General features: G+C 37.0%; 1 protein-coding gene across 1 annotated transcript in view; it reads right to left on the reverse strand.

Moving 5' to 3' along the window:
- Positions 1-25,854, reverse strand: part of LOC127418497 (transmembrane protein 132C-like) — a 348,303-nt gene extending 322,449 nt beyond the window's left edge. The window contains exon 1 of the mRNA XM_051659094.1: positions 25,251-25,854. Within this exon, the coding sequence (XP_051515054.1) occupies positions 25,251-25,350 (100 nt within the window). The 5' untranslated portion in view covers positions 25,351-25,854. The remainder of the gene's footprint in view (positions 1-25,250) is intronic.
- Between the last annotated feature and the right edge of the window lie 759 nt (positions 25,855-26,613).

The raw sequence follows: 26,613 nt of genomic DNA on the forward strand, positions 1-26,613 counted from the left end.
CAACAGAGCCAGAGCATTACTTTGGGACAAGCCAGGGGTGCGGTATGGGACAGTTTTTCCAGCGAAGTTGAGAGTGAATTTTAATGGCACAGAGACGGTGTTCACAGATGTGAGGAAAGCCGAAGAGTTTGCCAAGCTTCACTTTGGTACGGGCCGAAAGGATGCTGAGGATCTGGGGACTACCGATTGTCAAGCTGGGTAATGAATAACTGGAGAGCGGTCAAATGTTTAGATTTACGGATTGTCTTTAATTGAAACATGTTCATCTTTATTGAAACCGTCTTCTGGTTCATTTTGTAGTAAATAGGGTAGGATCGTCCTCCCAGATATTTATTTAACTCTTTTCGTATTTCTATATTTTGTCAATAAGTGTTGATTTTCAAAATTTCAATTTTCACAATATATGCCTTTTGTGGGGCTGTTCTAAACTTCTATTATTAGAAGGGTTTAATGAGGGAAGTTAGCATGGTGAATGTTTATTTCTCGGTATCTTGTTATTGCTGTTAGTTCTGTGTTTTGTTTTTTCCGTAACTTCCTTAGTGGGGTCGCGCCTTACTTTGAAGGTTTCTCTTAGTATAGGCAAGAGTATGTTAATGGGAGGGTTGTTCTGGGACATTTATATTCAGTATATGTTCATACATTTCACATTGATGGAGTTTATAAACGTATTGTATGAGCCTACGCCATGCAGGATAATCTAACGCAGCTGGATAAGGGGAGACAATTTACTGTGGTTACTTGGAACGTTAAAGGATTAAATCATCCAGTTAAAAGGGGCAAGGTTTTGACATATCTAAAGATGTTATCTAGTGACATAATTTTTCTTCAAAAACGCACCTAAATAAAAATGAATACATCAAACTAAGAGGTAGATGTCTTGGTCAAACTTATCATGCTACGTGTGCAGTTAGATCAAGAGGGGTGGCCATACTCTTCAGCAAGGGCACAACATTAATTCATAAGACAACTATCGCAGATAAGGAGGGAAGGTATTTAATAATAATTGGAGATTTATATTCATTACCCATAACACTGGTTAATATTTATGGTCCTAACTCAGACTCGCCTTCATTTTATAAACATGTTTTCGCTCAGATCCCTGACATCTCGCAAACTAATTTACTCATTGCAGGTGACTTGAATTTAGTTCTGGATCCGTATCTGGACATATCATCGTCCTGTAGAGCACCACCTTCTAATTCCAGCATTTTTATGAAAGAATATTGTAATAATTCTAATTTGTTTGATATTTGGAGAATTTTTTACCCTCAAGACAGAGCGTACTATTTTCATTCCAATGTTCATAATGTATACACTAGAATTTATTATTTCTTGGCTGATGCTAAATTGGTGCCACTTGCAAGTAAGTTTGTGTATCATGATATTGTGATTTCAGATCATGCTCCTCTTTCATTCTCTTTAAATCTAGCTAACTTGCCTCATTGTGACAGGATATGGAAACTGGACCCACAGCTTTTAAAGGAACCACAATTTTGTCATTTTTTAAGAGAACAAATTTATTTTTCTTTGAGATGAATGATCTTCCTGGAACATCCCCCTCAATATTGTGGGAAACCATGAAAGCATATACCAGGGGTTGTATTATTTCTTTTCAGGCTGCTAGAAAGAAAAGAAAAAGGGCTGAGTTGGCAGATCTGGAACAACAAATTAATAGATTGGATAAAGAAAAAGCGGTGCACCCATCCATAGAGATCTATAAGAAGATTCTTTCGTTAAGATTTAAATACAATCAGATACTTTCGGATAGTATAACTAGGGGATTTTTATTTACACAACAAAAAAAAAAATTAATTTGGTGAAAAACCTCAAATTATTGGCTAGACAAATTAGGAAATTAGAAAGTGATCATACTATAAGCAAAGTCAGAAAATGGTGTCATATTAACGTCTCATATGGATATTAATAGCAGATTCAAACAGTTTTATGAGGAATTATACACCTCCAGGGCCTTAATCAATGACCTGGCTGTAAAAAAACTTCTTGGATAGTTGTGATCTTCCTACTCTAGTTCAGAAAGATCATGATTTCCTCAATGCTGAACTTTCAGTTTCAGAAATACAAGATACAATTAGGTCAATGAAGTGTGGAAAGGCCCCTGGCCCTGATGGGTACCCTAGCGAATTTTACAAAGAATTCAGTGATCTTTTCTCACCTTATTTATTTAAAAGTATACTCATGCAAATACTTTTGGCATTTTGCCTCCTACTTTAAATGAGGCTACCATAACAGTATTACTTAAAAAGGGGAAAGATCCAGAAGTAGTAAGTAGCTATAGGCCAATTTTACTTCTGACATGTGACCAAAACATTTTGGCTAAAGTTTTGTCCATCAGGCTTAGGTCTGTAATTGATAAACTTATTCACCCTGATCAGACAGGATTTATACCAAATTGGCACTCCTTTTCAAATCTTAGACGTCTTTTCAATATAATCCACTCCCACAACACACATACAGATGATCTGGTTATTGTTTCTCTTGATACAGAGAAGGCTTTTGACCAATTAGAGTGGCCTTATTTGTTTGCAGTTTTGAGAAAATGTTATATTGGTGATAGTTTTGAAAAGTGGATAAAAATTCTTTACCGTAAGCCCTGTGCAAGAATTCTTACTAATAAGATGCTCTCTTCAACGTTTCAACCACATAGAGGTTCCAGACAGGGTTGCTCTTTATCTCCCTTTCTCTTTGCTTTGGCACTTGAGCCCAATATACATGGATATAGTACAAAGAATACATTAAATAAAATTTAATTGTATGCTGCCGATATCCTGTTTTTTTATTACTTAACCTCAGATTACTATCGCAAAAATCTTAGAAATTCTCTCTCATTTTGGTACATTCTCAGGGTACAGGATAAACTGGTTTAAGAGCGAATTAATGCCTATAAAGGTACGAGATCTTTCTGTTCTACGAAACTTCCCTTTTAAAATAACACATCATAAATTTACTTAGGAATTGAGTTTACGAAGGATTTTTAGTCATTATTCAAAGTTAACTTTCCCCCTCTAGTGGCCAAATTGCAAAATATTCAGTTTTGGAGATCCCTCCCTATTTCCTTGGTAGGAAGGGTTAATGTTATTAAAATGATTTTTCTTCCTCAAATTCTTTATCTTTTTAAAAACATCCCAATATTTTTACCTAATTTTTTTTCCCAAGCAACTGGACTCAATCATTATTCCTTTTTTGTGGATTATAAAGCCCATAGAATAAGTAAAGCTCACCTTTGTAAACCTAAAGCTGAAGGCGGATCGGCACTCCCTAACTTCTCTCTTTATTATTATGCTTGTGCTCGTCATACTATCATAATGTGGTTAGATCCCACCTTTACACACTCCACTTGGATCCAATTGGAAAGAGAAGCATGTAGCCCATATGATACTGGGGCGGTGATCTTGTCCCCTACAAAGATTGGCCTATAATCATAATTGTATAATCCATAGTACTATTCGCACTTGGAAGCAGATCAAAACAAAATTTGTAATGAAGTCCTTATCTTTCCTCTTCCCAACTGGAGGGAACCCCTTATTTATTCCTTCTACTATGGACTCTGTTTTAACAAAGTGGAGAGACTTGGGTATTCAAACTATTGGTGACCTATTCATAGATGGTTCTTTTGCCTCCTTTAGTCAGCTGCAGGCACAATACAGTTTGCATAAAAACAATTTTTTCCGATATTTGCAGATCAGTGATTATGTGAGAAAGCATTAGCCTTGTCTTGATGAGGCTTGTTCTGCTAAGTCTGATGAACTTTTAGGGCTTGGATATGGGGTTAGTCACTTGATTTCTCTACTCTATAATCACTACTATCCACGACTTCACCTTCTACACAGGGTATAAGATTACAGTGGGAGCAGCAAGTAGGGAAGGAGATAAGTGACGAGCTATGGGTTAATGCACCAGAGAACATTCATAAATGCTCCGTTAACTCTCGGCACTGCCTTATTCAATTTAATATTATTCATGGACTTCATTACGCTAAAACAAAGCTACATATAATTTTTTCAGACTTTTTCCCAATATGTGATAAATGTCAGACAGAGGAAGCCACTCTCCTGCATAGTTATTTTCCATTCTGGACTAATATTTTTCAAATTCTGTCAGAAATGTTACATATTGAGTTAGAGCCTGATCCACTTGTGGTGATATTTGGAATCTCAGATAATCTCACTTCTTTTAAAAAATCTCAACAACAGTTGTTGTCCTATGGGCTTATTATTGCAAAGAAACTAAAACTAAAGTTTTGGAAGAACATCAAAGTCCCTTCTGTTAAACTGTGGTTGGATGAAATGGTAAGGTTATTATATCTGGAAAAAATTCATTTCTTTTTGTAAACAAACTGGATCAGTTTGATAAGATTTGATTTCCCCTTCTCCATTATCTTGAGAGCATAGTTTGAGTAAGTGTGTAGCATTGACTGTCCCATTAGTGTGGTATGAGTCCCTAAGGAGGGGAGGGTGGAATGGGAACTGTTTTTCTAGTTTTTTGTATGCTTTGATTTGTTTGGTTTTTTATTTTATTTATTTTGTTCTTTGTTTCTTCCTTATGTTTATAATGAGGAATCATAAAAGCTATGTAACAATGATTGTCAAATTGTTGGATTCCCTAATAAAAAGATTTAAAAAAATTAAAAAAATAAAGTCAGTAAACATTTGCTGCTACATAGATGGAAGTGGAAAATAACAAAACATTAGCAAAACAATAAAATCACAGCAGTCGACTGATATGGATTGTTCAATGCTTGATGCAGAGATCTAGGGTGCAGGGTGGTGAATATCCAATATAATGCCAATATTAACCATATAGGCCTACAGCAATAGTGCAACAGTGCCAGCCTACTTTTTCAGTCATCTAGGTTCCGGAAGTATTTTTCCCAATCATTTTGTCCACAGAGATTTCATTAAATTCTTCATAAAAGAGTCATGAACCAATCCAACCAGCTCTTATGTAAACCACCTAATTATAAACTAGGATTTGAAGTGAAAAGGTATTTGAAAAAAGACTAAGGTACAAGACTGTGTACTTAATGTCTTTAAAAGGGAATGAACTACATTTGAGAATGACGTTGTCGAAATAGAAATGATGAAAAACTATTGATTTAAAGTTGCTGAATATATGATTAAGTATAGAAACAATACATTTAAAATGTATTGCAAAATATGCAGATATTTGCAAATGCACAATTCGTTTGAGAGATTCTATTGTGTCATTCACAGTGCATCAGGGTAGTGGTGGTCAAGTTTGTTTGGCTCGCTTCGTTGGCCGTGATTCTCTGATTGGTGAATCTTTCTCAGCTGGACCATGAACAATGTAGTTCTTCAACAGAATTCTGCTATTAAACACAACTTTTAAATAATGAAGTTGAAATAATGCAGACTGATGGCTTCAAAAGAGGGATATGCCGTCATTTAACAACCTCAAATGAGCAAATGAGACATAAGCCAACATAAAATTGCATTTATCATTTAATAAAATGAAATGAAATTATTTTATCACTGTCATAAGCACTTGTCACAACTGTTAATGTACTAACTCATTAAAACTGAAACTTTGTATTGTGACACTTCTCATGTTTCTCCCTCATTAGGATAAATGATTTGTGTTTTTGTTTTCCTCATTTGTAAATCATTTTTGTTGAAAGAATCTGCTAAACAAATAGGCCTAATGTAAATCTAAAATGTGAATTTCACACAATATTTACTCAAAACTCATTCAAGCATGGCAATTAATCGCCCTGCCTGATATATTGGTGTGCCACCTATTTTTAACCCTCTTATTGTGTTCTGGTCATTTTTGACCCAGGAGAGGTAGAAGATATTTTTTAAATATCACATAGTTTTTAGTATGGTAACCAAACTTTGTGACTTTTTCAAGACTATCAAAATACACATAATAAATACATAAATATTTTTCAGATTTTTTTATAAAATTGTTTAAGAGATAACCATTTTTTTTAAAAAAACAAAAAACTGTTACATCGTTTGCAGGTCAATATTGACCCGGGCATCAATTGTGGCATTACACATGATATTATGTAAAGGTTTTTGTACATTTATGAATTATATTTTTTCTTATAAACACCATTTACATTTAGCCTTTTTCCTATTCTCTCTTACACACTTTTTTTGTCTCTCACTGGGACTGCATCTTGTTTACAAACATGCACACACACATACAAACAGTTACACACAGACACACACAGACACACACAGTTACACACAGTTACACACAGTTACACACAGACACACACAGAGACACACAGAGACACACAGAGACACACAGAGACACACAGACATTTCTGTACAAAACAGACATAACAAATGTAACAAACATAACAAAAAATATAAATCAAAAGGTACTACTGTCTAAAGGGGGTGTGGCGAGAGCACCTGCAAAGAATCCTGTTGTTTTATTAATAACATGATATACAGGTGCATCTCAATAAATTAGAATGTCGTGGAAAAGTTCATTTATTTCAGTAATTCAACTCAAATTGTGAAACTTGTGTATTAAATAAATTCAATGCACACAGACTGAAGTAGTTTAAGTCTTTGGTTCTTTTAATTGTGATGATTTTGGCTCACATTTAACAAAAACCCACCAATTCACTATCTCAAAAAATTAGAATATGGTGACATGCCAATCAGCTAATCAACTCAAAACACCTGCAAAGGTTTCCTGAGCCTTCAAAATGGTCTCTCAGTTTGGTTCACTAGGCTACACAATCATGGGGAAGACTGCTGATCTGACAGTTGTCCAGAAGACAATCATTGACACCCTTCACAAGGAGGGTAAGCCACAAACATTCATTGCCAAAGAAGCTGGCTGTTCACAGAGTGCTGTATCCAAGCATGTTAACAGAAAGTTGAGTGGAAGGAAAAAGTGTGGAAGAAAAAGATGCACAACCAACCGAGAGAACCGCAGCCTTATGAGGATTGTCAAGCAAATTCGATTCAAGAATTTGGGTGAACTTCACAAGGAATGGACTGAGGCTGGGGTCAAGGCATCAAAAGCCACCACACACAGACGTGTCAAGGAATTTGGCTACAGTTGTCGTATTCCTCTTGTTAAGCCACTCCTGAACCACGGACAACATCAGAGGTGTCTTACCTGGGCTAAGGAGAAGAAGAACTGGACTGTTGCCCAGTGGTCCAAAGTCCTCTTTTCAGATGAGAGCAAGTTTTGTATTTCATTTGGAAACCAAGGTCCTAGAGTCTGGAGGAAGGGTGGAGAAGCTCATAGCCCAAGTTGCTTGAAGTCCAGTGTTAAGTTTCCACAGTCTGTGATGATTTGGGGTGCAATGTCATCTGCTGGTGTTGGTCCATTGTGTTTTTTGAAAACCAAAGTCACTGCACCCGTTTACCAAGAAATTTTGGAGCACTTCATGCGTCCTTCTGCTGACCAGCTTTTTAAAGATGCTGATTTCATTTTCCAGCAGGATTTGGCACCTGCCCACACTGACAAAAGCACCAAAAGTTGGTTAAATGACCATGGTGTTGGTGTGCTTGACTGGCCAGCAAACTCACCAGACCTGAACCCCATAGAGAATCTATGGGGTATTGTCAAGAGGAAAATGAGAAACAAGAGACCAAAAAATGCAGATGAGCTGAAGGCCACTGTCAAAGAAACCTGGGCTTCCATACCACCTCAGCAGTGCCACAAACTGATCACCTCCATGCCACGCCGAATTGAGGCAGTAATTAAAGCAAAAGGAGCCCCTACCAAGTATTGAGTACATATACAGTAAATGAACATACTTTCCAGAAGGCCAACAATTCACTAAAAATGTTTTTTTTATTGGTCTTATGATGTATTCTAATTTTTTGAGATAGTGAATTGGTAGGTTTTTGTTAAATGTGAGCCAAAATCATCACAATTAAAAGAACCAAAGACTTAAACTACTTCAGTCTGTGTGCATTGAATTTATTTAATACACGAGTTTCACAATTTGAGTTGAATTACTGAAATAAATGAACTTTTCCACGACATTCTAATTTATTGAGATGCACCTGTAGGCCTAGTCCAAATACATGCATCGCGATCTTCTTTGGAATTTTCGCAGAACATTATTTGTTTTGTCTCACCAGGTGTGATGGTCGATCTCACGTTTATCGTCAAAGGAATGAGCGTTACACCGAGGCCTGTATTCTGGAGCGGGATCGATTTGGAGGTGGAGGGTCTGTCATGGTCTGTGGTGGTGTTTCACAGCATCATTAGACAGAGCTTGTTGTCATTGCAGGCAATCTCAATGCTGTGAGTTACAGTGAAGACATCATCCTCCCTCATGTGGTACCCTTCCTGCAGGCTCATCCTGACATGACCCTCCAGCATGACAATGCCACCAGCCATACTGCTCGTTCTGTGTGCGATTTCCTGCAAGACAGGTATGTTAGTGTTCTGCCATGGCCAGCAAAGAGCCCGGATCTCAATCCCATTGAGCACGTCTGGGACCTATTGGATCAGAGGGTGAGGGCTAGGGCCATTTCCCCCAGAAATGTCCGGGAACTTGTAAGTGCCTTGGTGGAAGAGTGGTGTAACATCTCACAGCAAGAACTGGCAAATCTGGTGCAGTCCATAAAGAGGAGATGCACTGCAGTACTTAATGCAGTTGGTGGCCACACCAGACTGTTACTTTTGATTTTGACCCGACCCGAGCTAAAATTCGAAATCTCTTATAGTGACTGCAGAATTCTGCGTGAAAGCAAATACCACAGGTCTTTCCTACTGCACTTCCGCAAAGTTCCCTAAAGATTACAGCACTCTTCCCCCACCTCAAAATCAAAGGTTGGAGAAGAGAGAGAGAGAGAGGAGAGGGGAGGGAGAGGAGAGGGAAAGGTAAGTGGTGTAGGTTTGTCTTATCAGGGGAAAGCAGGCAGGGATATCTCGGATGCCTCAGGGTGAAGCTGCTGCCATCTCACCCAGAGTGAGAGAGAGAGAGAGAGAGAGAGAGAGAGAGAGAGGGGGGAAGAGAGACCGATGGGTTGTGCCACACACAGGCAGCACCCACTGTACCCTCTCCTGTGCCCCTCTGCCATAATGAATAACATTTTGGCTGCATGAAATATCACCGGCCCCACCCCACACCCCACCTCATCTGTCAAATGAAGCCTCAAAATGTCAGATGTGCACCAGTATCACTGTAAGTGTGTCTATGTGATGCATGGATGCAAGTGTTGAGGGGTATTATTATGTACACACACACACACACACACACAAGGATGTGACTGTCTCCGGGATCAGAACAGTCAGTAGAAATGTCAACAGTTTATCAGAAATTACAGTGAACGGCACATATCACACTTTACAATCTCCGTGATATTTATGATCATCAGCCACTCTGTGGAAGCTTCAGGTCAGTGTTCACACTTTTTAAAAGGTCATGTCACAGGAAAAGTAGCCTAAGTTTGAAAAAATCAGTTTTATTTGTATTACATGTGGCATCTTTCACTAGCTGTTTTTATATACACAGTCATTTTCATTTCTCTGGCTTTCCTTTCCTAGCTTTTGTGATGTCTATTTCTATTTTATTTGGAGCATGCAGAATTAACATTTTATTGCCCACAATTTCAGCTACATGCTGTATTCTGCATTTGCTAAATAAACCTTGATTTGATTTGACTTCATTTGATCTGTTACTTCTTATTCTGTCCCTATTGGTTGAAAAAGGGTTTTCTATCAGTTGATCTATTTAAAAGAACAAATATACACCAGGTCGTTCATCTGGCCACCAACAGAGAGTAATGGAAATTGTTTATGAGATGATGCGAAACATTCAGAACAGACTCCTGCACTCAATTTCAGACCGGGCCACATCAGGGTTTATTTGTGCCCTTAAAGGACCGGTTGAAAATGTGGCACCAGCACCTTCTTTGGTAGCACTCATGCAATTACTAGTAATATTGCATATTTTGTGCATTGAAATGCACATTTGACAGTATAGCGTTGATTTTGAGGTTCGGATGCAGATGAAAATTATGATATTAACAACAGTAACATCTGTGGGGAAAAATTAACACCTAATTTTTATAAATTTAAATATTCTTACAGTGTGAATAAATTGGTCTTTACAGATTCCTTTCATCAGGCGCCTACTAATTAAACTACAGTCATCTCTTGGAATTTCTGAAGGCAAACAAAACAACTTATATTTTCCTACAATCTGAGAGCATTGCAAAAGAACATATTTTACACAAAAAGGAAAGCTGATAGATTGGTCCAGGGCCTGAAATTCGGCACGGGATTGCGGGTATTGCGCACAATTTTAATAATTCCCGCAAGCTCCACATGCATAGCATAGGGAAATTCCCACACACTTTTATTCACTTCACAGTGCAGCTGCGAATTATTCAACCAATAGATCCAGATGAACAAATCAAATCAAACTTGTTTTTGTATCAAACTGTAATTTCAGAAGATCTCCATCTCTCGCTCGTGAAGCTGTTAGCAGCGCGTTCAGCAGTTGTTGAGTTTAGTGTGAGCGCGCGCAGTGAGGGAGCACTTTGTCCCACAGTTACTGAACTTAAGATGTTACAGACGTATAAACATTTCTAAACCTGTTAATTCGACATTCAAATGGCGTTATACTGCATCTCCATTAGTGAGCGAAGAGATAAAACTAACGCTCTTGCTCATAATCAACAAAGCTGTTACCACTGCAAGCGCGTGACGTTGGAGCGATCTATAGTTCTGACGACTTTCATATTTTGGCGCTCCATCATTATTCATAATGCAGCACATTTGACAAGAAAGGCAGAAATAGAAAAAAGGCTTTGTGTACCAGCTGCATGGTGAAGAGAGACACTTAATCACCTGATACATCTCTCATCTCTAGTGTTTCATCCAGGGTCGGAAATTAACGGGGGCTCTGGCAAATATGCCACCGAAAATCAAAATATGATGGCAAAAAATGCACCTGCAAAGAGTTGCTAATCCTGTTGTTTTATTAATAACATGATATAGGCCTAGTCCAAATACATGCATCGCGATCTTTGGAATTTCCGCTGAACATTATTTGTTTCATGCCATCCGTTGCGCAGATGTTGCGGAGTCACTGGTAGATGCTCGCATCATAAATGCATAATATCTGGAAAAATAGCCTTGATGTTAAATAAATCATTATTCACGAAACAATAATAATTTTACATTAACAACTTTTAGTGTATGAATTTTTTTTTTATATATTTTTTTTAATTTTTATTGAATGTGTATCCATATAGTAAAAACAAAAACAAAAAAAACAGCGTATTGTATACTGTACAGTGTATGTTATTATTTGTATATTGTTGAGTGTAATTATGTGTATAACAGATGTTTAAATTGTGTTGTGTTAATTTGATGTTATTGTAAATTGGTATATGTCTCATCACTGTCACGACTGCTATGTTGATCAGAACTGCACCCAAGAATTTCACACACCATTGCACTTGTGTATGTGGCTGTGTGACAAAGTGATTTGATTTGATTTTATTTGATATCTCTGACTAATTTTCATTGTGAAATGTTTATTTTTGCATTGTTTTATTCAACTGGCACGAAGGAGTCGCTAAGTTTTTTTTTGTATCGGTATCGGCTCCGATACTGAAGCTTTTAGACGGATCGGGTATCGGTTCGACGACCCCGATACAAATCCGATACTGTGTGTTAGTCATGTTCGTTACTGTCAAGCTCCAAAAATGACATAAAAGAACCATTAAAACACCATTAAAGTAGTTCATATGACTTGTGCATTTTATTTAAAGCCACCTGAAGACGTGCAATAGCTCTGTGAATCACAAAAGGCTGTGTTTATTAAGTAAATATATAAAATGCACGCGCAGCCCCAGCAAGTCAGTGAATGGTTTACACACACACTCGCGGTTATTTTTAGCCTTCACACAGTGCGCAATATTTGAGCGCTATTCACGAACAACACCTCAGATGTAGATGCTCAAAAGGTCGGTTCAGACTTATAATATGCATTTAGAATGGCACTGGAGGTGAAAAAAGGGTTTATTTTCTATTGAAGACTTATAATGGAATTATTGTTAATTTTGCTGCTACATTATCCAGTATACTAGTTAACAATAAAGTTTTTCTTAATAGGCAATATATTTATATTGAAATAATGTGTAGTTAGAGGTTTGTGTTCCTTTACATATTAAAGAGTACATCCAATTAGTTCCACACAATAATGTAAAGATATTCTAAACTGATTATGCAAAAAAACAACACTGGTATCGGATCAGGATCGGAATCGGCCGATACTGAGATTTCTGATATCGGAATTGGAAGAGAAAAAGTGGTATCGGTGCATCCCTAGTTTACACATTAGCTTCCACTCAGCTGACAAGCAATGAAAGTAGCTATATGGTTAGCTAGTTAGCTATAAGCACGTTGTCACGGAGAGTAAAAATGGGCGTTATTCATTTATCTCACACCAACTAGGTAACAACATAGCATGAAATCAACACTCAACAGACACAATCCACCACCACACCATTGTCAGCCGATCTGCAAAAAGTTGCTCTGATGCTTACCTTTCAATCTGATAAGTTACTGACTGCACTAACAAACTATAGCTGGCTAAAATAGCAAACAGATGTGATAAACATGAGTGACATGGTTGTCAGAGACATGTTAACTTTATATTTGTTATATTGAAAAGGGAAAATGATGGGGTCATTGTTTATTAACTTTCCAGTATGTATTTCACAAACTTTTTAGCAACTTATCGTGAAGACCGCTTACCTCCGCACCGTCTGAAGAACCACCATTAGCGTGCTCTGCTGGACAAACTACATTATGACACCTATTCTAAATCACCCCAAGCATTGTTTTCTGCATTATATGTTCTGAAAAAAAAAAAAGTTTTCATATCTGCACATATCAGAAAACATATACACAGATACCGAAATATCTGTGATAGGCTAATATCGATAAATCGGTCGGGCACTAGTTCAAATAAGGAAGCAGGCTGAAACTGACATTTCTCTGCGCGGTCAGAGCTGCTTAAATGAGTCTCGCGCGGAGACACTCATCACTCGTGCACGCTTGCTGCAGTTAGATTATAACATGATGGCTCGCAACGTAGTGAATCATAATATGTGCATCACAGTGCGTATCTTATCGTGAAGAAAATCGGCAATACGCAGCTCTATTAAGAGGAGAAAGTTTGTTTTTTGTGAGTTAAAGATGAATCTATGTGACTAAAAAGGTGAGAGAGTGTAGTCTTAGCCATTATACACTTGTCTTTTTTGGTTTGTTTTCCAATATAAGTTTCTAAACATACATTTACTTTAGGAGCTATACTGCAGAAGAATTTCTTTTTTTTTTTTTTTTTTTTTTTAATTGTTAGCGGTGCAGTACTTCTGCCAGTGCAAAAAGTGAGAAAAATACACAAATATAAAATACACAAATATTCAAGACACATTTACATTTAGAGATATTTTTAAAAGATGATTTTGTCCTCTTTATTGTTAGCAAGAAAGTTTAATACAACCTTTAAGTCGAGGCACAAGCTGAATAGTCGGTTAAGAACTAATGACTAATCATTGCAATAATCACCCGAATAGTCGAATAATCATTCTAATAATCGTTAGATTAGTTGATTATCAAAATAATCATTAGTAGCAGCCCTAAAACCCATTGCCTTTAAACATCCAAGTAAGATCAGCTAATTAGATTTTACAGTGTGCATAGAATTTCATATATTATGAAACAAATAAGAAATGTTTTAAGAAATGTACTTCACTATTCACTAAAATATTTTTTGTGAAAATTTGAATTTAATTGAAATATTTTCTCTTCAGGTTTAAACATCTTGCATAACTATAATAGACACACTGTCAACTTAATAAAAAGTAAATGTTCAGCATATATCATTATAATAATTGATTTTGCTTAAGTTCAATTGCACTTATGAAAGCCAATTACTAATTTTGCATACAACATGTCTTTATGTTTCCTATTTTTCTCAAACAGGGGTCCTTCGTAATGGGATCATCAAATTTGGGGGTCCTTGGCATCAAAACATTTTAAAACCCCTGCTCATAAATACGTAAAATCCCATACATAAAACACATTTCACACAGTTCTGACTTCTAGCACTTTAAACACCTCTGCAGACCACTACAAAACCTAATCTCTAGAGCAGGGCTATTCAGCTTCATAGACAAGTGGGCAACAGATGGAAACATTTCCGGGACATGCATACCAAGCCAGAATATTTTGTTAGCTTCTATCAGATATTGTGTTATAATAGGCCTATAATATTTGTTCACTATATAAAACATCAAGGGAAACATCGAGGGAAACATCAAGGGGGGGGGTGTACAAATAAAAACAAAAACAGATAACTTGAGACAAAAAAAAATTATTGCTTTAAAATTGGTCCATAACGGAGAAAGTAAATCAGACTGATCCTTAAAATTGTATTTAACAATAACAGTAAAGTTTGTTATATGCAATGATTTAAACTTGACTTTTCAAATCGTATGTTTTCTTGACCAAATTAATGAATACAACTTTTCCATTTCTCCGAACTCACGCTTGTCAGTCGTCCATGATTTTAGATCTTTAATCTTCCCATTTCATCAAAATTACGGATAATGATTATTTGTAGCGCAACCTCTGAAAGCGTCTAAAAATGCGGTGCTCCTGCATGAGACACTGTAAAAACATTGTGATCTGGAGTGACTTCCGTCTAGTGCAAGTTTAAATAGAAAAACAATTGAAAAACAGCACAATTAGACATCAAATGTGTTCATGTGAACAGCCCCTAAGACAACTGACAACCTCATGTGGGCCAATGTAAATTTCAAACGGGACGGATTTGGCCCAAGGCACCACGGCACAGTGACTTCATGATGTCAGCTTTTACAGAGGATTTTATTAATATATTTCCACCCAACTAGTTAAACAGTAATAACTTGTTTTTCTCTCTGCAGCAGAGTGCCCTGTAAGTCTTGCTTACCCGCAGGTCTCTCCATGGTAAAATAATTTAAAGAGACCCTATTATGCTTTTTGGGATTTTACCTTTCCTTTAGTGCGTAATATAGCTGTTTGTGCATGTAAAAGGTCTGCAAAGTTACAAAGCACAAAGTCCACGCAAAAGGGAGTTACTCTCTCCCACAGACAACATTGCTCAAGAACTAAAAGAAACATCTTGCTTGTAGTCCAGCCATTTCTTCCGTAAAGTATCTACGTCACTATGTAACACATTTGCATAATGCCCGCCTAAGGGCTACTTTGAGCTGCCCTCAAACAAATGTCATTATAGCCGAGGCCAGGCTGAGTTGAGTTAGTGTTTACGCCATGTCGAGAAGACGCTGTTTTCTTCACTGCGAAAGCAAAACCTCTTTGTTTGGACTTCCAAAGGCAGACGAATTGAAGAATCAGTGGTTAAAATTTATTTTAATTATTTATCAGTACAAGCACAACCAATATGGATTTTCAAGACAGTTACTCCTGAAAGATGGTGCAGTTCCCACTTTATTGGGACAATCTGGTGCTTCAGGATCACAACCTGTATGTAGGCTTGATTATTTGTGGATTTATCTGCTACCGAGAGTTCAAATGCAGACTTTTTTGTTGTAGCTATGGTGTACACACAGTGCACAACTGCAGACCTCTGCTTGCCTCCTAGTTAATGTTATTGTGTTGAAATAGTTTTGCTAATCAGCTGCGGGCCCACTTTTACCTACAATTGTGTAGATTTATGCAGATTGTTTGTCGTTTTTACTATCATGAATAGTGATCCCCCGTAAGAAATATTTTTTACATTTTAAAAGTTAAATACTTCCATCTGGTGCACTTTGAGAGCAAAATTAAGAGGCTAGTGTTGTGCTCTTGTAAACAATTTTGTGCTCTTAAAGCTGCAGTAGGCAACTTTGAAATAAATCAAATTGTGAGAAACAGCACACCCAATTCTTCCCCATATACATGATGCTCTTCACCCCCAGCCAGGGTTTAATTGACAGCTGTTCACAAACAGAGCATAATACGGTTCAAAACAGTGTTACTATGAATGCAAACTTTAATAGAGTGAAAAAGACACTCTATTAGCATAACATAAATATATATAAATAAATAAAAATTTCCAACATCCTTTTGAATGTCCATGTACTAAAATAAAATATTTGATGCCATGAGTGTACCTCCATTTACTATTACTATTATTTTGAATGGCCTTGGAAAATGAAGCAATGTGATAATTTTACCTGGTCGTAAAAAGTAGTCCGTTAATTTACCTGATGAACTTTCACCTTTTGCTGACCCTTTATGCTTCACAGAGCTAATGTGTGCTTCTAAATCACTTGCACCTTTATTAGCAACTTACACATAAATGCCAGCTTTACATGTCATACATTCTGCTTCCCATGGATCTCGACCTGGACGAAAGCATGGGAATTTGTGCAAATCTTCTGTAAATTTGCACTTTCGTTTGGGCATTGTTTCCACTCAGCTGTCATTGCTGTCACACAACAGCGCTTTGCGCGTTTGCGGAGAGATTGACAGGCAGGAATTTGGCCAATAGTTGCTGCAAGCCTCTTATAATTGACCAATTGGTGTGCGAGAAGGCGGGACTTACAAATAGGGGTTAAAGCAATGCAAATATGTGCACACACAATGAAGTATTAGACCAGATGCACATCATAATGCAACTAAAGCTGAATCCTGGACATTTTCACAAATTTAGAAATCCCGGCCGGACGTAAAAGTCCGGGAAAAAGAGGACATATGGTCACCCTAATCATGATTCTAACTTCAGCAGTAATATTATTTGTTTGCTCTTGTACACTGATGATGATAAATTGTGTGTGGAGCAGTGTATAAATGCAGTGGATACATTTAATGTTAGTTAATGTTACTTACCTCAAAGATTTGTCGTCCTCCTCAACCAAATAACGTTAGACAGATCCAGGAATACTCCAGTGCATATATCTGCGAGTGTGTGTGAGAGCGTGAGTTTACAGCAGTGGGTGAGGAGCTGACTGAACTGACTGGAGCTGACTGGTGCGTGAGAGAGAGTGCAAAACACAACCTTTTATTTTATGTTATTATGAGACTGAAAAGTGCAAAAATATTTTAGATGAGAAGTGTAAAAATGTTTTCGGTTCATTATGAGACCGTGGCGGGACAAATTAGACTGTTTCGTGCTGCCAGAGACTAGTCAATTAATGGGTAACACTGTTCATATATAATTATATAATTACAAGCTGTAATGTTACAGCCGCTATCCACGGTAGTCCACAGCTAACTTGCTCACTAACTCTCTAATACACCCGGTAATGTCCAACCGGGAGTAAGCCTCTGTTCTCCGTTCATATCTCAGGTGAAAAAAGTTCGGCTACACCCATTCCAGCAAAAGATGACTAACTTAGATGCACTATGTGTCTTTTACTTGAAGCTTTGTTAGGTTCACAATAATCAACAGTGTACTTGTAAGAAAGCTACTAAATTAAAACTTACCACTGTGAAACTTCCTGCTTAAGTCGTGCTTGAAAAGGTGGTTCGGGTCGATCAGCTTGTTCTTCCAAACTTTCATTATCGGACTCAAACTGGTATGGCAAAAACCGACGCCACTGTTACCATAGTTACAATAGTGTTTACAGCTGTTTAGGAAGCCTGAAACTCTGTTATGGTAAGGGGCATTACATTTCCGTCACACACTCTACGTGGTTGACCAATCACAACAGACTAGGCCAGCTGACCAATCCGAGCAGACTGGGCTTTTTGGAAAGTGGGGCTTTAAAGAGACAGGACCTAAATCAGAGCGTTTGAGCCAGAGGATGAAAACAGGTTTAGCAGAAATGTACAGTATAAGAAAAATAATGTGTTTTTTGAACATTAAAGCATGTAAACCTATTCTAGTAGACCCCAAAATAAAATCATGAACCTATAAATTAGCATAATATGGGCTTTTTAAGAAACATTTAATTTCCTTCTTTAAAATGGAACAGCCTCTTTATTGCCCTCTGAGCTCATATTTGATTACAGATTACAAATTTCATCCATCCTCCCTCATTGCTGTCATTGTTTCTCTTCTTTTCTTCACATCTCTTAAATAAATCACCCCTTATTTTATTACTATTTCCTCCCTCCCTATAAACAGCTCATTTCCCCCACCCCGTCTTTTCTTTCACTACTCTGCCTCTCTTGACGCTGTCATTTTCTCCATCTATCGGAGGTCATCAGAACAGCAGAGTTCAGGTAAACACTAACAGAATCACACTTCCTTCCAATTTGCATAATGAGGCCTATTTGACTCTAATTATCCTAACAAGTAGCACCACCCCTAAGCCTCTCGTCACCCTCTTAATGAGCGTTAATTATTCTATCTAGACAAACAAGAGACACCTTTAACACCTCCAGTATTCTCACTTTATCCCCTCACTCACTCTCCCATCATCACAGGAGAGAGAACCCAGCCTAATCGATACTGAAAATGGCAATATGAGAAGAAAGAAGAGAATGATAGTCAAACAGTTACACAAAAGTGTAACTGTAATTTCCAGAGCCAATTCTGTACGGCTACAATACATCCAGAAGATAAAAAGCTGATCATTTCTCAGGTGTTGTGAGGGCATGTACGTGTTAAATGAACTGCTGGCCAGGAGTCGTTAATGACAGAGAAATTCCTTCCAGCAGCCTGTAAATAGAGCGAGTGAGATTTTTCTTGAAGCAAGCAGAATAAAACAGATGTATGGCATGATTTCAATATACTGATATCTCTAATCATAGCTTCTCTTTTATCTAGCCATGGAGACATCACTGTCTTTATTCTGCTTTGTCTGGCTAACAATTTGCAACATACTCAAATTCTCTTTTTCATCCTGGCTTTATATGTATATACCTGTCCTTCCCTAATGCAGAAATTTCCTTCACAGGTTTCTCAGTGAATGAATTAAAGCGGCTGTGTGTGTTCTCGCCTAATTCGTAATACACAAATTCCGAACGTTTCCACCATACTGCCATGCTCCACTGCTCTAATGATTTTCTCCTCCTCTTCATTCTTCCTTTCTGAAACCGACTGAAATCAATCTGCTGAAATGAAAGTTTTCAATTTTATTATGTTTGCAAAATGTGAACTCGCTAACTGGTCTTTCTGCCATTTTAATGGAAAATCATTTCGGTCTTAGCATACTTTCTCGCCAGCTCTGTAAGTTAGAAGTGACAGAACAGCACTAAAAGGACTTTGTATGGAAACACATAGGATTTCTTAAGAAACATTTACCTTAGACTCCTGAATAGCAATGCTCTTTTGTTCTGAATTATAGAGCCATCTTGGAACCAGGGCAATCTAAACTGATGACATTTTATTCAATAGTCATTTCCCATAAATTGAAAGGAGAAATATTGAGGGGATATAGGGAGAGGGAGAGAGAGAGGCAAATCTTTCCCTGGAAAGTTTTATTGTCTTCCTCTGGGTCATTATCTCAATTAAAAACATAGGAGATAATGATCACAGTCATTACTTTCACCCCTCCCCTCATATATCCCTCCTTTCTCTTTGTCAGTGCCAATCTTTGGGGAAATATCTTCTTGATTATACCTCTTTGAAAATCGATTATTAAAAGCACACACACACCATCTTGAATCTGTCCATTTTAAGAAACAAAGCAAAAATGCTGTATTTATTGCTTTGCTGGAGAGTTTGTCAGCAAGAAAACCCACAAAGGAAGTATGTGTCTGAGTGTAAGCATGCCTGAATGCCTGCATGGTGGGTGTGTGCGCATGTTTGTATTTGTGTGTGTTAATGGAGAGAGAAAAAGATTAAGGCTTCACAGCCTCCCTAGAGCAAATCATCTCCCTGGTGTCAGCCAACCATCCAACATATGGGCCCTACTCGGCTCGTAGACACGGCCAGTGTGTCTGTGTGTGTTTGTGTTGCAGGGCAACTGTGTTTGACAGCCTGATAGTCTGACGGTTTTAATCACACCTCTGGTTTTGTTACAACTGTTCAGACCTGCAGCAGAGCCTTGAAACACTCAGGGATTTGAAAATATCTGCCATCAGACACTGAAGGGAGAGAAGATGAAGATGAAGCAGAGAGATGTTTCATTGTCAGCTTTCAGCTGAGAAAATGAGCTCCAAGCTTTCTGGGAAGACTTCTTCAGTAAACATCCATCTGCTTTTGTCAATTAAGCTCCTAAAACAACCCAACGCAACAAAAACCTTTTATCCCTGATTTATCCACGGTTGAGTACAGGTGCATTTTCAGGCCTTCAATTGCAGATAAATTGCAAATTTGGTGTAACTCACTCACAGATCTGTCTCCTTTACATGCTCTCACACACTAGACAATATATAATCTCTTTCTGCCTCTGGCTTCAATTCATCAGCAGCTCTATAGTATTAACCCTCCTATTGCGTTCAGGTCATTTTGACCTGGGAGAGGTATATGATCATTTTTAAATACCACATCGTTTTTAGTGCAGGAACCAAACTTTGTGACTTTGTCAAGACTATAAAATGCACATTTTCTGTTTTTTCAGATGTTTTAATAAAATTGTTTAAGAGATATAATCATTAAAAAAAATTATCTTTTGCATTCGCAGGTCAATTTTGACCTGGGCATCAACTGTGCCTTCACACTTGATATTATGTATTATGATCACAGGTGAATTACTGACCAGGCCAATTGTGCCAGTACCCTGGGGCCTTGGGCTGCAAGGTCTCGCAGCCCTTCTACTTTGAAAAAAATATTTAATAGAAACTTGAACATGTGGGCCCCAAAGCTTAAACTAGGCCCCCTCAATAGTCCCCTGTGACTATGAGGGCCCTAAGTCCTCTTATAGAACCCTTTTGCCTTCCTGTTTTTCTAATTAAATTTTCTGAGCCACTCTTTAACCCTAAAACGCTACCTGTATCATATTTGATACATGACTTTCTAGAGCCTCTACATCAATATGATTAAAACTTAGCTGAAAACCTGTTGTATGCTGTGTACTATATGTTTACTGCCTCCTGGTGAAAGTTTCAATGCTCTTCTGGAAGTAGAAGATCTAGTAATATATTTTCCAAAATGGCTACCTTCACACTGTGATGCACTCGTCTTTTTAATGTGAAATCTTTGCTGATTTTGATAAAGTAAAATGAATAACAACGATTATATTTTTACTGATATTTTAAAATTAGTATTTATTGAATTGAAGCAACATGTGTTCACTTAAAATGTCATTATTTTATGGACAAATTGTGTTGAAAATGTGTATCAAATATTATACAACATGCTTTTGAGGTATATCTCCCAAACATCATTCCATTCCATTCATGTCCAGCACAATAATAATAAAAAATAAAAAAAAAGATTTTAAAATACTGACATATCATTTTTAAAGATATAGTTGAAGTGCAATTTATTTTACATATGCAGCTTGCTCTGTTATATAGATCTTGTGGTTTTTATACAGATCTCATGGTTTGTTATTGTAGTGTGATCTCACTATCACATAAAAAAATAAACTAATATATATATATATATATATATATATATATATATATATATATATATATATATATATATATATATATATATACTCGTTGCACTCTAATCGGTCTTGGATACTACTATTCTGATGCTAGTGAAACTTTGTAACGCAGCACTTTTCATACCGCTGTCTCCTTAAGATGAATCGCTTATGATGTATTATTCCTCTTTTGCAAGTCGCTTTGGATAAAAGTGTCTGCCAAATGAATAAATGTAAATGTTCTATAAAAAAAAAGGTTTTAAATTTTTTTTTCAAACATCAACATAGTGTTTGGTGTATAAAAATATGATAATTAATTACAAAAATCATATTGCATTTTAGGTGCCAAATTGTAATGTCATACATTTCTATAGAGCAAGGAGAGGAAGGTGGCCAAACTCCGAAACATTTGACATCTCTGAAAAGCCCAGGGTATCCTCTTAAGATACACAAACTATAAACTATTCATTGCTATAACTGCATGTTTGCCCTACATTACAAAAAATAACTTTGTTCTGGTGGTTGTGAAAAATAAGATTTTGATATTTAATTTTGTGTGTACAAAAGTACTGATTTAACTAGATACGTAAAGTTTGTTGAGACAAAATTTAATGTTGGTTTGACAAAACATTGTCTTAAAGTTTTAAACAGGGTATAAATAGTGTATAGGGATGATCACTTCTGAATGGAACACTGAGGAGTAAGAAAAGATATGGCAGCGCAAGCCAAAACTGCCTGAACTCTTTGCCGAGTTTCACCAAACCCATGCGTAGATGCTGTAAGAGACTATTTTTTAAATTCTTCAATATTTAAAGTGTTTGATGAATTTAAAATATTTCCAAATGTATTATTGCCACTTTAAATATATGCACATGAACACATTTTGTTACATTCTTGTTTTTGGTTTTGGCTTTTTGTATGCATAATTTGTAGTATTTACAAGTATTTACATTGATATGTATAACAAATGCTAAAATAGTACTGTCTCTTTAAGAACAGTGGCTGTTCAGTGAACAGTTGAGCGGTTTCTTTACCACATCCATGCTGTGTGTTTGAATTAATCTGACTGTAAATAACAGAACAGGTTTTAAAAGACACTTAAATAAATAAACAACAATGGATTGCGTGGATCTTAGCTTTAAAATATAAATCTAAAAGATAACTGGACCAGGTGGCCCTAAATGAAAATTGACCCTGGGGCCCTTGCTAGTCATAAATATGATATTATGTTTTTGTACATCTATGAATTAGATTTTTTTCTTATAAGCACTACACTTACATTTTTTCCTCTGTTCTATACTTTTACACACTTTTTTGTCTCTCACTGGGACTGCATCTTGTTTACAAACATGCACACAAACAGGTACACACAGACACACACATTCCTGTAAAAAACATAACAAATAAACTAAATCAAAGGTACTACTGTCTAAAGGGGGTGTGGTGAGAGCACAAGTCACATTAGTCTAAATAGGGCTTGAAAGAGGAAATTGTCCACATTTTACTCTGCAGCCATCTAATGCCGAACCAGCTTGCAGCATACTCACGCATCAACATTCAGCGGTTCATGCAACAGATTTTGCTGAAAAACATTGTAAAGAAGTATTAATGTTGTATTCTTGAGATGTACAGTTATTTTGACATTTAGCTGAAAAAGAATAAATTGGTTTCATAACTTTTGACCACCAAGTTGTATGGAGCAGTTATGAGTTATAGGACATTCATTCAATTACAAGTAATTCTCACATTATATTAATATAAATTGTATATTATATTTAGATAACATTTCACAGAAATGTTGATAAAAAAAAAAAAAAAAAAAAAAAAAGATGTCTTCACATTGTATCAGACTGGTTTTGCTGTAGTTCATGTATATTTTTAAATGTCAAAGAATTTCTACGTTTTATTATTTGTACAAATAAATGGCATAAGAATTAATAACTTTTGTATTTGTCAGTTAACATGCCAAAAATATCAACCTTTTTACATGTATAAACAGTTAAGAACTTAATAACTTACAATATAGTTTTAGTTGAAAACCACTGGGTTATGAATGATTTATAAGCTTGAATTCCACCAGGTCAAAATTGACCCGCGAATGCAAAAGGTGTTTGCAGATTCTGAATGCAATAAGAGGGTTAAAAAAAAAAAAATCAACTGGCACTGTTATAATAACAACCACAAACCTCCAAATATTCTTGTGGCTATTGCACAATTCAAAGGACACAATTCCATGCATTCAGACCACATGCTGTCTGAAATTGCAAGTGATGTATTCTTTGCTTGCTGTCTATTACATGCGAGGCCACCTTTGATGCAAAGTCTGAAAAACAGTGATGATGAGGATGACGGTTTAAGTGCTTGATCAGCAAGTGCTGTCTCCAGAGTCATCCTTTCAGATATCATCTAACCCAACACACACACAGGCACACACACTTGGACTAACTTGTCATCCCTCACGTTTGGGATCTTCAACACTTACTCTGTAATTTTGCAACCCCCCCCCCACACTCTGACTTTCTGTCTGTCTCTCTCTTTCGCCCACAGCCTAATTGTTTGTTTTTGACATGTCCAGTTTCAGACTTGCTGGGATAGTGAAAGCAAAAATAGATGTGAAGGTCACTGTGGTTCCTCAGCTGGAGAGAATAAATAAAAACAGCACACTGCCGGGACAAAAGTCTGGTCATTTCATCACTGTCTATTGCCTCTGCGGAGAGTGAAAATCAGGTGGCTCACCTTAACTACAACACATATCTTTGTTTTTATTCATTACAAAATTAAAATTAAGAGTCCTGTCCCCTTTAAACTACTTCAAATGCAGAGTAAACTCTAAAGGCTAAAAAAGGCAGAAAGAGTAAGCCCCTTAACAAGGTACATCATATGACTTCCTGGACAAAAAAAAAAAAATAATAATAAATTGACTGATAGTAACATTATCATACGCAACATTCATATGAAATTCGTATTATCATAAGAAATGCAGTAGATTCGTCCAACATATTGTTGTTAATCTTGCCGACTCTCTTTATCTAACCAACTCATTTAACATGTTCAATTACAAATGAGAAAATTAAAAACAGAGAAAAAAAACAGCGCGCGAGAAGCTTCAGTCAAACAAAATTGACTTACTTTCATTAGCACATTAAGATCATGCTTTAGATTTTGACATTACAATGCAGACGTTAATGAAGAATAATCCTTTATGTAAAATAATAAAAAATAAAAAAAAGTATATTAACCTTTTAAATCATTGAATAGCACGTGTTCTTAAATGTAAGAGAATAAAACGCAGAGTGTGTAGATGTGTGAAGCGTTTCAAACTCTGCTCGTGTCAGAAAACTGTATATCCAGAAAGAGAGGAAGACGCAGGCTTCAATCATCATATTTCTACGCCAACTATAGACATACATAATTTACTATAATACAGCAAGAAAACAAGGTGAGAAAACAGCAGTTATATTATTTATTACGCTTTGGCACAACAAAACCACCCGCCGATGTACCGCGCGCCATATACACACACCACTTACCACAAAAGTGTATGTATTCGTTTATAAATATATCAAGAGTACATTAAGATGTTAAAATGGGTCAAGTGGAACAGGGAGCAGAAGAAAAACGAGTGAAATGAAGTAACTTATTTTCCTACATGAAAGCGCACTGTCATTGCGCTTATCAGTAGACTGACTAGATGAATCTGTTTATTTATTCTGCGAGACAGTGACTTTATAAGAGTAAACATATAATATTGCAACAAGTTTTGTATGTTCCTAAATGTTTTCTTACCTTCGTGGTGAGACGCGATGAGGACCGCGTGGAGTAACGCCATCCGTATAGCGATCATCTTTGGCTTTCTGAGTTGTAGTATATTGTTCGAAAACAACATTATCAATAGTCTAGTTTGATAAGTTGATGAATAAATAAAATAATCCTGTGAGAACTCATGTGAGAATGTAATTCTTTGGACAGGAGTTTCGCGTTGTTTGCGGTCCCTCAAAATCAGTGTCCATAAACCGTCACCAAAATTGTCAAAACGAGACTCGAACCGTTTACTTTAAGTGATAAGGCCGTATTATAACCCAGGAAAAGTCACTCGTGCTGTTCTTCCGATGTCATTATTCCTTTTTACATAAAGTTTAAAACAGAAGTGTAGAGGTCCGGACCGGTGACGGTGTGGCGGGAGTCACACGCCGTAGAAGTTCTCCGCGCGAGCTTGTGGATAGGAAAAGACGCGCGTCCTATGAATCCGTCTCTTGACGCACACTAGTGCAAAACGACAGGCGGTCGCCGTTGATTCTCTCTGAAATGTTCCCATCGCTCCTAAGACGCTGCTTTTGCTTTGACATTGCGTTGACTGTTTCGCTTTGCCTAAACGAACTTGGTCGCGTAGTTCTCCAGAGACAGAAAGGCCAATAGTCAAGCTGGTACTCCAGCTCAAAGAGAGGAAAGCTCGTGAAGATGAGGCGGAATTGATTGACACGTCAACTAGCCAATGGGGTGTTCAGACAGAACAGGTGCGCTAAAAAGATCAGCCAATCACAAGCAGGAAAACCCCTCATCCCTGCACCCAAGCAGGCTGACAACAAACAGACGAGCAAAACCACATTTTATTTGGAAGAACACGTACAGTTTACACATGCCGTTCTAATGTTTTTTAAAAGATTAACTACATCTAAATAGTATTGGGTAAACGTTGAGGAAAGTTTTTGTATGGCTTTATAGATGTATAGGGGTTTAGTTTGTTATAGGCATGTATGAAGCTAATCATTTTAGGATAGATTTTAAGTACGAGAAAAAGTATCAGTGAACCTCACTGTGACTGATAGCACTGTGGTCAAATGGAGGAGTGATAGCGACCCCTAGTGAGTACGACACAAATAGCTTGTGTCTCTGTGTGGTCCAAGTGTCTCAAGCAATACATGGTTTGAAAAGTGTCTTACCATCTTATGTTTCATCTTTAAAACCGTAAGCTCCATGTCTTGATTTGTGAATTCATCAACAACAACAAATAATTTGATAACAGATGTGTTGAAATGATTTGGCCTTGGTAAGATCCTTTTTTGGCCTTGAACAGTTTCACCATCATCGTAGTTTTCACCCATACAGAAATCTGATATATGTATGTCCATGTATGGTTTTCACTGATATA

Source organism: Myxocyprinus asiaticus, chromosome 3 (genome assembly GCF_019703515.2).
Source record: "Myxocyprinus asiaticus isolate MX2 ecotype Aquarium Trade chromosome 3, UBuf_Myxa_2, whole genome shotgun sequence".
Classification (NCBI taxonomy): domain Eukaryota; kingdom Metazoa; phylum Chordata; class Actinopteri; order Cypriniformes; family Catostomidae; genus Myxocyprinus; species Myxocyprinus asiaticus.